We start from the raw sequence: 10,886 nt of genomic DNA, 5'->3' as shown, positions 1-10,886 counted from the left end.
AGATGGTGTAAGTGTACTCAACCTAACAAACATTTCATAGCTGCCTAAAGTGGTCTAACAGACAAATTTTGGAGTGATCACTTTCCAAATCATAACAGGGCCCACCATACACATAGGCCTATTTAAAACAGATTTTTAAAAAGCATGTTTCAGTAAAGGTATGTATATGATAATCGTGTATGGTCATTGAGCATTTAATAATAAAAACAGATTAACGTGTTTTGCAATATTAACGTGTTAAAAAGGCCTAGCTTGTGTCTATCTCTCACATTTGTAGATAACTAATTCAGGTTCAGAGTGACATCTGCTGTACAAAATGGGGCACACTCCTTCTACTTCAACACCACTGTCGTCCCTAGCTACCACAGTCACAAAGTCATAAACCCCGCCTATTTCTACAATTTCTCTTCTTAAAATATGATTTTAAACCTAACCCTAAGCTTAACCACACTGCTAAGTTTATGCCTTCCCTAACCTTAAATTAAGACCAAAAGGCACATTTTTGTTTTCATGAATGACGATATATTGACTTTGTGGCTGTTGTAACGAGTGGAAACCCAATGGCACCCTCATGTCAAGCTCTGACGTATGTCTTTTTACGACGGTGTGCTTGTCCAGTTTCCGACAGTGTGACTCGCAAAGCGTAACCGCTGTGAATAAGCTGTTTTAGTTTGCTTTTTTACATTCTAAAAACTAATCTTTAGATACTTTCAAACTAATTATCAACAAACATAACTGTACCGATAACCGATATATTGCAATTATCAGTCGATAATACGTGTTCAACCAGCTTCGGTTCTGAAGTTGCAACTCGAGGCCCCTGCGGAGTGTTAGCTCTAGCGGCACTGTAAAGTTTGTTGTTGTCACGTGACGTGATACGAATGTGGCGATAAAGTTTTTGTTTCGTTATTAAAACTACCATACATTTCAACATTGGCTATCTATTGAAGTAACTATTTTAACACAATGCCTCAACCAAAATACAGGAAGATTGCTGTGATTGGGTACAGATCTGTAGGTGAGTCAAATAAGAAGCTAGCTAACTAACGCGTTAGCCAGCTTTTGTTTTTGTTTGCATAGCTACGCTATTGCTAGCTAAGCTAGCCAATGTTAGCTAGTTAATACCAAAACACAATGCCATAGCTGTGTAACTTAATTGTGTACATGTTAGTTTGTATAGACGTTGTCGACAAATACGAAATGTTGTCGTCGATATCATTATTTCTATTCACCATGCCAAAGTTGTGCTAACTTTGCCACAACGGCAGCCAAGTAACTAGTTCCTCGATGTGGCACTGTAACGCGTCTACCTCACACTCTACTTACAGTTAGATATTTGCATTGTGAAATATCTCCTGTCACAGCTAACGTTAGGCAATTACAATTTATAACTGTTGTTCAGAGTCCGATAACTTTCAGTTTCTTACTTAACAAATGGTAATTTTCTATGATTTTGGAAATTGTTCCTCATCGGCCACCACAACAATACTTTATTCCTTTACTTCTACAGGAAAGTCTTCTCTCACAATACAGTTCGTGGAAGGACAGTTCGTAGATTCATATGACCCTACCATTGAAAACAGTAAGTTCTTTTTTGTTTTTATATATATATATATATATATTTTTTTTTAAATGTGTTGGATCAGTTTTGTTTTTCCAATTGCACCCATTGTACGGTGTCATTGAGGATCAAATAATATGCATGGATGAAAATACGTTATAGGTGGTTGTATCCAGAATGTATTCTCATTTCATGACCATGTTATATCCAGCAATTACCATTTTCTCCTGTATGTTGCCTGTGATGTAGGACTATTCATTAGTCAGATTCTGTTGCTAAACATTTAGCAACTGAAACCTTTTATTGTTTACTCTAGGGACCTACCACAATTTGTCCAATAGAAACTTGTTTTCGTTGCAGAACGTTGTACGTTTAGGGTAAACGGCTTCTGTTACAAAACATTTTGCAACGGAATTTGACTAATGAATACACCCCTGGCTTGGGCTTGACCACTGTCTCTTCACCTCTTTCCAGCCTTCAACAAAATGGTGTCTGTCAACGGTCAAGACTTCAATCTTCAGTTGGTCGATACTGCGGGTCAGGTATGTATGCTTTACATTGCACTACATTACTCATTTTATTTATTTACCTCAGTTTCTCTGCTCTCTGAAATAAAAACACTATATACATACTAAAATGTAACCACCTGCTGGGTTCCGGTGATCAGTGGCAGTTTGAGCCGATGCAATGTAGAATTGTTTGGATATTGACAAAAAACAATGGTCGATATTTCTTTCAGAAGCACTTGTCTGTTGTTTTTGTTTTTCATCTCTAACCGATTTCTCCCCTTATCGCTACAGGACGAGTACTCTATTTTCCCTCAGTCTCATTCAATGGATATCCATGGTTATGTCTTGGTCTACGCAGTGACTTCCATGAAAAGGTGAGTAGTCACGGGTACATTTCATTCTGGATTTATCCATCAGAGATTCAGTGTTCAATAGTCACTTGTACAGGGTTGCAGGTGTGATTGCAGGGTACAGTGAAAATCTTAGGGTCCAAGCTCCGACTTGCAGGATGAAGTGAAATTAAATAATGAAAATGGTAATAAAAAAAACAATAGAAATAGCACAATATACATCATAACTGTAGTAGGGGGGGAACATCTTTGCCCTTGTGACTACTGTGTGTATAGATGGTTGTCTGAGTATCAATGCACACATGGACCCTAGTAACCTGTCTCTTTTTGTCTTTCACTTTTTGCAGTTTTGAAGTTGTTCAGGTTCTTCATGACAAGCTTCTAGATATGGTTGGGAAAATACAGTAAGTTAACCAAAATTATGAAAGGTTTAATGCTGCTTTTGATGATTTGTGTGTCTTAAAACATTTGTTTTTCATGTAAGAAATATCAATGGATGTTTTCTTTTAGGGTGCCAACTGTTCTTGTTGGGAACAAAAAAGATCTCCACATGGAAAGGTAAACTTACTTGATCTGAATGAAGGTGGAGAGCAATGGTGCTCCCACTCACATGCATGGCTGGTACAGTATGTGTAGAACCATGACACTACCTGATATATGGTTTCAACTTGGTTATCCAGCCAAGGCCTTGGACCTTGTGACTATAGAGGTACATAAGTGCCCCCTGAAGATACTGTATGGGATTTCATTACATCATGCTCAGTGTGTCCTTTTTCCCCTCAGGGTGATCAAGCCAGAAGAAGGGAAGAAGCTGGCCGACTCATGGGGAGCAGCGTTCATGGAGTCTTCTGCCAAGGAGAACGAGGTAGACAAATATATATTTTCTGCAGACAGAGCTACTCACCAAAATTGTGTGTTTATTCAAAATAATGAAGCTATTTATTGATTTGTTTTCATCTCTCTGCATTGCAGACCGCTGTAGAGTTATTCAAGCGGATCATTCTGGAGATGGAAAGGGCGGATGGGAACGTTGCCTCAGAAGATAAGAAGTGTGCTGTGATGTAAGAGGGTCTAACCAGGACAGCAGTAAGCTCATTGGCCGAAACCAGGAGACACATCACCACCAGCCTGCCAATCATGACCTCCCCAGCACCAAGGAGCTGCAGTCGCAATGTGGCCATTTATAATTCAATAGTGTTTTGCAAAGGCAGCCAATCACACTCGAGGCTGACTAAGGAGAACTCTGAGACGTGTCACACAAGGGTTTCACTGTCAGTTTTACTGAACTCTGTCAAGTTTGGTTGGCATAAACCAAACCTCATGAAAAACAAAACATATGAAAATGCCAAATGTAATGTATGAGCCACAAGCTCAAACTTTACAAAAAAAACGTCTCCCTGATAATCTGATAATTGCAATCAACTAGCTAGCCATGCATCAACAGATGGAACAGTGACTGGCCAGTGTCCCCGACTCTCACTGGCCAGCTTCACCTTGTACACCTTGACTCCTTTTCTCAGGTCATCTGTATACTTCAATGAATACGCCGGCCATGGCAGAGAGCCACAGTTCACATTGCTGTTGTAGCGACGTTGGAAAGTTGCTATGATTTACAACTGATTGTCTTAGTTACAGTATCTTGGAATGAGTTTTCTTTCACACAATACGTGTGTTGCGGAAATACATTTCCTCTTGCATTGGTCTTGGCTAACATTGTTTCACTGTAAAACTTTCAGCAAGTCAACTTCAGGTTACACTTCATCCTTGAACTGTAAATCATGTCTTTTAGAAAACAATGATTTTTATTTTCTAGAATACATTTTGATGTTCTTCAGCACTTCTGGTTGGCAGATTGGTCCTTGCTCCCTTCCTCTCTATGATTTACCTGTCATCTGAATTTAATAATTGAGCTGTAATTATCCAGTGGATGAGGCACCCTTGAATGAAGTTTCAGATTAGAAGAGTGGAAGGGATCAGTTAAATTTAAAAGTTGTGGCCTTTTGATCCCAGAGAACTAGAATCCTATACACAGGTTCGATAGTGTTGTTGGTTATATCCTGAGATAATACAAGTTTGTTTATTCAGCAGCATATTTAATAAAATGTCTGCATATAATTATACTATAATTAAGAATATTATGGACTTGCAGTTTTTGCATTCACTGATAATTCCTTACCACTGTGGACTGCAAACCAGTTCATGGGGACCACAGGATCTGCTGGTTTAGTTTTGGGGTTTTGATTCCAGAAGTGATGTAGGCTTGGTCAAGCTAAATAAGGATGCTGTATGATCCATTATGACTTATACATTTAGTGTTGAGTCAGGGAATAGCAGCGGACACATAGTGCTCACCATAACCTGATTTGCGTGTCCACTTTAGCCTTACAAACAAAAGATCAATTAGAAGCCAATGGGTTTTACTGACATTACTTTCATTTATCCACCCCCTAGTATCCATTATTTGTTATTTTGATGTTTTTTTGGGATAGAGTGCTTCTCTTTGAGTAAGTAGTAGGTTGATTGATTGATAGGTGATTGATGGTCAAAGAGAAGCTGGTGATGCTGTGTCTTGTGCCTTACCTTACCCTTCAATACCCCCTTTATTCAACCCACCTGCTTCCCTACCTGACTCAAGGTGCTCTCTAGTTTTTTTTCTTTCTTCTGTTGCCTTGATCCAATGGGCAAAAACCAGGTGGTGTTGTGCACCTGAATACCAATATCCCCACGGTCAATGTTAACTCAGAAATCTTGCTGTAAACAGTTTTGTATATATAAATAAATCCTTTACTCCTTTAAAAGTCTGTCATTTTTTATTGATTAGTTGTGCTGTAGATGCTCAATAACTCTGCGGCTAAGAATTCCACAAGTCTCTCAGGAAATTAGTAATTATTTGTTTGACAAAACCGAACAAAGATGAATTATGACGCTAACAATTATGTAATTGTCCCTGTACTAAACCTAAACTATCATAAGGTGACAATGGCATCTTTTTGTAGACACTAACTCTGCCATGGCTTGTTGGCCAAACCTTATGGGGAAATTAATGGAGATTTAGTTTTTTGGATCAACACTGAAAATGAGGTCTCTGCTAAACAGGCTTAGGAGATCTATGTTTTGTTCTATGAGATCATCTTCATCAGCAAATGTCACTTTTTGGAATTTTGAAGCATTTAAATTATCAAAAAAGCACTTAAAGGCTTCATAATTCATAAAGGTAATGTTAACTGACATCTCAGAACAAAATGTATAAGATTGCCTAAGCCTGTGTTAACCTCAGACCTTATTTTTGGCTTTTAAACCAAAACCCTATTCTTTCCCCATTCATTTTCCCAATAATAATGATGGCTAGAAGGAACCAGAGGTGAATAATTTCCAGTTTTAGGACTATAAAGCTGGCGCGCACCTTGAGGGGACGACGAGTGGATAAGAGGCAATCCGTAATTTTGATTAAGACATTCATGAGTGAGCTAGGATAGACGTAGTCAATATAACTGTTAAGCACTTTTGAAATGTACAGGGACAGAATTCAGAACATGGGCCATTCTTACAGTATTCTCACTGTACACCAAGTCAGACCCGTAGGATAAATAAAGGGAGCATTTACAGTTGAAGTCGGAAGTTTACATACACCTTAGCCAAATACATTTAAACTCAGTTTTTCACAATTCCTGACATTTAATTCTAATAAAAATTCCCTGTCTTAGGTCAGTTAAGATCACCACTTTATTTTAAGAATGTGAAATGTCAGAATAATAGTAGAGAGAATGATTTATTTCAGCTTTTAATTCTTTCATCACATTCCCAGTGGGTCAGAAGTTTACATACACTCAATTAGTATTTGGTAGCATTGCATTCAAATTGTTTAACTTGGGTCAAACATTTCAAGTAGCCTTCCACAAGCTTCCCACAATAAGTTGTGTGAATTTTGGCCCATTCCTCCTGACATAGCTGGTGTAACTCAGTCAGGTTTTTAGGCCTCCTTGCTCGCACACACTTTTTCAGTTCTGCCCACACATTTTCTATAGGACTGAGGTTAGGGCTTTGTGATGGCCACTCCAATACCTTGACTTTGTTGTCCTTAAGCCGTTTTGCCACAACTTTGGAAGTATGCTTCGGGTCATTGTCCATTTGGAAGATCCATTTGCGACCAAGCTTTAACTTCCTGACTGATGTCTTGAGATGTTGCTTCAATATATCCACATAATTGTCCTTCCTCATGTAGCCATCTATTTTGTGAAGTGCCCGGTCCCTCCTGCAGCAAATGTCAGGAATTGTGAAAAACTGAGTTTAAATGTAGTTGGCTAAGGTGTATGTAAACTTCCATAATTTTCCATACACATAATTTTCCTACCTCATGATGCCATCTATTTTGTGAAGTGCACCAGTCCCTCCTGCAGCAAAGCACCCTCACAACATGATGCTGCCACCCCCGTGCTTCACGGTTGGGATGGTGTTCTTCAGCTTGCAAGCCTCCCCCTTTTTCCTCCAAACATAACAATGGTCATTATGACCAAACAGTTATATTTTTGTTTCATCAGACCAGAGGACATTTCTCCAAAAAGTACAATCTTTGTCCCCATGTGCAGTTGCAAACCGTATTCTGGCTTTAATATGGCGGTTTTGGAGCAGTGGCTTCATCTTTGCTGAGCGGCCTTTCAGGTTATGTCAATATAGGACTCGTTTTACTGTGGATATAGATACTTTTGTACCTGTTTCCTCCAGCATCGTCACAAGGTCATTTGCTGTTGTTCTGGGATTGATTTGTACTTTTCGCACCAAAGTATGTTCATCTCTAGGAGACAGAACGCGTCTCCTTCCTGAGCGGTATGACGGCTGCGTGGTCCCATGGTGTTTATACTTGCGTACTATTGTTTGTACAGATGAACATGGTACCTTCAGGCGTTTGGAAATTGCTCCCAAGGATGAACCAGACTTGTGGATGTCTACAATTTATTTTCTGAGGTCTTGGCTGATTTCTTTTGATTTTCCCATGATGTCAAGCAAAGAGGCACTGAGTTTGAAGGTAGGCCTTGAAATACATCCACAGGTACACCTCCAATTGACTCAAATGATGTCAATTAGCCTATCAGAAGCTTCTAAAGCTGTGACATAATTTTCAGGAATTTTCCAAGCTGTTTAAAGGCACAGTCAACTTAGTGTATGTAAACTTCTGACCCACTGGAATTGTGACACAGTGAATTATAAGTGAAATAATCTGTCTACAAACAATTGTTGGAAAAATTACTTGTGTAATGCACAAAGTAGATGTCCTAACCGACTTGCCAAAACTCTAGTTTGTTAACAAGAAATTTGTGGAGTGGTTGAAAAACAAGTTTTAATGACTCCAACCTAACTGTATGTAAACTTCTGACTTCAACTGTAAGCAGACAATGACATCTCTTACAATATTCGATGATGACATTTCTCTAAAACAGGCTATAGGCTACATGTGCACCACCAAGTCAGAACAGTAGGCTAAATTATTAGAGTTAGGCACATGGGCTACTAACAGCTTACTACACAACATACACTTAGTATTACTTTCTTAGCTACAGTATACATATCTCCCTGGCATATTACATAATTTATGCAGCAGCATACAATACATTTTTGGACTCACATTGCTGTGCTGTGCTCACTTGAACAGGAAGGTGGCGCGGCGGTCCTTGGGCAAATTTTGTCATCAAACTTTGTCATCCATGTCTGGCATTCTCTGGATTTATGGTGCTTTCAAGACAACTGGGAGCTCTAAGAAAAAACAAGGTCAAATCATGATGATGTCAGTGATCTTCAGGTCGAAGCTCTAGAAAGAGGCCCGAGTTCCTGACTTGCAATTCTGAGATGGATGACCATTCAAAATGTATTTTCCCAGTCGGAGCTCGTTCCTAACTCACTAAACTCTGACATTTCCCAGTTTCCAGTTGTTTTGAGCGCGGCTGAAGTCATGGTGGATTGACAGCATGGCCAATGTTGAATGTTTATCCTTTTAAGCTTGGAAAAGAGACCCTTAAATCCAGAATTCGACCACACACCCACTACACTGAATAGCAGGCTAGTGATTGCTTTGCAATGCTTGCAGTTAGCCACTGATTCCTTCCAAACAACTTATTGTTGAATTTGCAATTTCCAACTTGTTATGGCCGATGAGCACCGGTACGTTTTATCTATAATTTCTCTTCATTATTTCCCTTCATTTGAAAAGGATTTGCCAGTAGATTGTCGACTTGATTCATGATGATGACTGCTAGCTTGCTAGCTAAGATTTTGAAAGTATGATGTTGACATGATCAGTCCAATCAAAGCTACGGTAGATATAATGTGATTTGACGTCATTTTATCTGTGGCCAATGACCTTGAGCCTTCTTTGATGGGCACTTCTAATGTAACTCTATGGCAGCACACAAGGGGCTTGAATTTTCGAGCTCTACCCGTAGATTTTGCGGTGACGTAGTGTCCACGTGAATGACAGAACACTGAGCAAATCACGGCGCAACTAGAGAACATTGCCAACCCCTACACCTCGTATTTTCCGTTGGCTGCCCCACCACCACAGAAAGCACTGAGCTAGTCTGAAACACATGCATTTTGGAGCTGCCTTACTCAAGAAAACAAAAATGAGGCCATGTTTGTGTGCCGCTTCATTAACTCTAATACTACTACTACTATTGCTACTACTACAACTACTACTACTATTGCTGCTACTACCGCTATTACAACTACTGCTACTACTACTACTACTGCTACTTCTACTACTGCTACTTCTACTACCACTACTTCTACTACTGCTACTTTTACTACCACTACTACTACTACCACTACTACTGTTACTTCTACACTGGGGCCTTCCCTGTGGCTCAGTTGGTAGAGCATGGTGTTTGCAACGCCAGGATAGTGGGTTCGTTTCCCACGGGGGACCAGTACAAAAACAAATGCATGAAATGAAATGGATGAAATGTATGCATTCACTACTGTAAGTCGCTCTGGATAAGAGCGTCTGCTAAATGACTAAAATGTAAATGTAACTCAATAATTGTTTTTACATTGTTTTCAAACTGATATGTGACATGTATAAATGCCAAAATAACATTGCAAAACAGGTGGGGCTCAAAATGACGGGTCGCCATTCGCCACAGTTCCTTGCACATACACCCAATCCCACCCCTTACCCTAAACTCCCAATCCTACCATTCCCATACACAGATACGTCCTACTCTTTCCCTTCTTTGAGCCCACCCCTCTCTTTACTCACGTATTGTTTAGTTTGATGTTGTGTTTTGAATCCTGTTTTGTTGTTTTCCTTTTTCATTTCTATAACTTTGGGTCCTTGAAAAGCTCTATATAAATCCCATGTATTATTATTATTATCTGCTGCTGATCAACATGACTTGCTTACATTTTTACAATTTGTTATGCTCATTTCCGTTATATTTATCCCTCCTCTCTTATTAGGAGATGAAGTCCAGACAGGCTTTGTGAATGGACATAGAGAGAATTAGCAAACTCACACACACCCTAAAACAGGGGTGGGCAAACTTTTTGGCTTGAGGGCCACATCGGGATTTTGAAATTCATTGGAGGGCCGCATTTTTTGGGGCACCAATTGTTTGTTAAAATCGATTTGCGGGAGCCTCCTGAGTGGCACAGCGGTCTAAGGCACTGCATCGCAGTGTTTGAGGCGTCACTACAGACCCGGGTTCGATCCCAGCCTGTGTAACAGCTGACCGTGACTGGGAGACCCATGAGGAGGCGCACAATTGGCCCAGCATCGTCCGGGTTAGGAGAGGGTTTGTCAGGCTGAGATTTCCTTGTCCCATCGTGCTCTAGCGACTCCTGTGGCGGGCCGGGCGCATTCACGCTGACATGGTCGCCAGGTGTACAGTGTTTCCTCCGACACGTTGGTGTGGCTGGCTTCCGGATTAAGCGGGCATTGTGTCAAGAAGTAGTGCGGCTTGGCTGGTTCGTGTTTCGGAGGACGCACGGCTCTTGACCTTCGTCTCTCTCGGGGGAGTTACGGGAGTTGCAGCGATGGGACAAGACTGTAACTTCCAATTGGATACCACTAAATTATGTCTCGCGGGCCGGATTGAAGTGCCTGGTGGGCCGGATACGGCCCGCGGGCCGTACTTTGCCCCCCCTTGCCCGAAAAGGTCCCATCAATCAAAACCACAAGCACACCTCAGACACACACAAATCATATTTCTCCTTTCCTAAAACCATAGGCCTATTCAAAACCTAGGCTCACCTTCAAATGTTGGCTGTAGTCTGGGGATTCCCTGCTTTGCGATCTGTTGCCTACTTCAACAGACAGGGTTTCATTAAAGAGGCGTAGTCAGGATACTTTTTTATTGCATATTTAATTAAAGTACATCGCATTTGGGGACGTTAAACTTAAATTCATTGTCACAAAACGTGCGTCAGACAAAAAATATGCATTTTGTTTCTGGCTGGCATATGTGGTGGTCGCCT

At 40.4% G+C, this 10,886-nt stretch overlaps 1 protein-coding gene across 1 annotated transcript; it reads left to right on the top strand.

The window, feature by feature from the left end:
* Positions 1–598: 598 nt before the first annotated feature.
* LOC115207837 (GTP-binding protein Rheb) lies at positions 599–5,218 on the top strand. Its single transcript, XM_029775338.1, has 8 exons — positions 599–1,018; positions 1,511–1,582; positions 2,036–2,103; positions 2,362–2,444; positions 2,768–2,824; positions 2,931–2,978; positions 3,204–3,285; positions 3,393–5,218. The coding sequence occupies exons 1-8, from the start codon at positions 967–969 to the stop codon at positions 3,483–3,485; spliced, it is 555 nt and encodes a 184-aa protein (XP_029631198.1). The 5' UTR covers positions 599–966; the 3' UTR covers positions 3,486–5,218.
* Positions 5,219–10,886: the final 5,668 nt, after the last annotated feature.

This window comes from Salmo trutta, chromosome 14 (genome assembly GCF_901001165.1).
Source record: "Salmo trutta chromosome 14, fSalTru1.1, whole genome shotgun sequence".
Lineage (NCBI taxonomy): Eukaryota > Metazoa > Chordata > Actinopteri > Salmoniformes > Salmonidae > Salmo > Salmo trutta.
The sequence above is the reverse complement of the archived record's forward strand: the minus strand, read 5'-3'. Positions and strand labels throughout refer to the sequence as shown.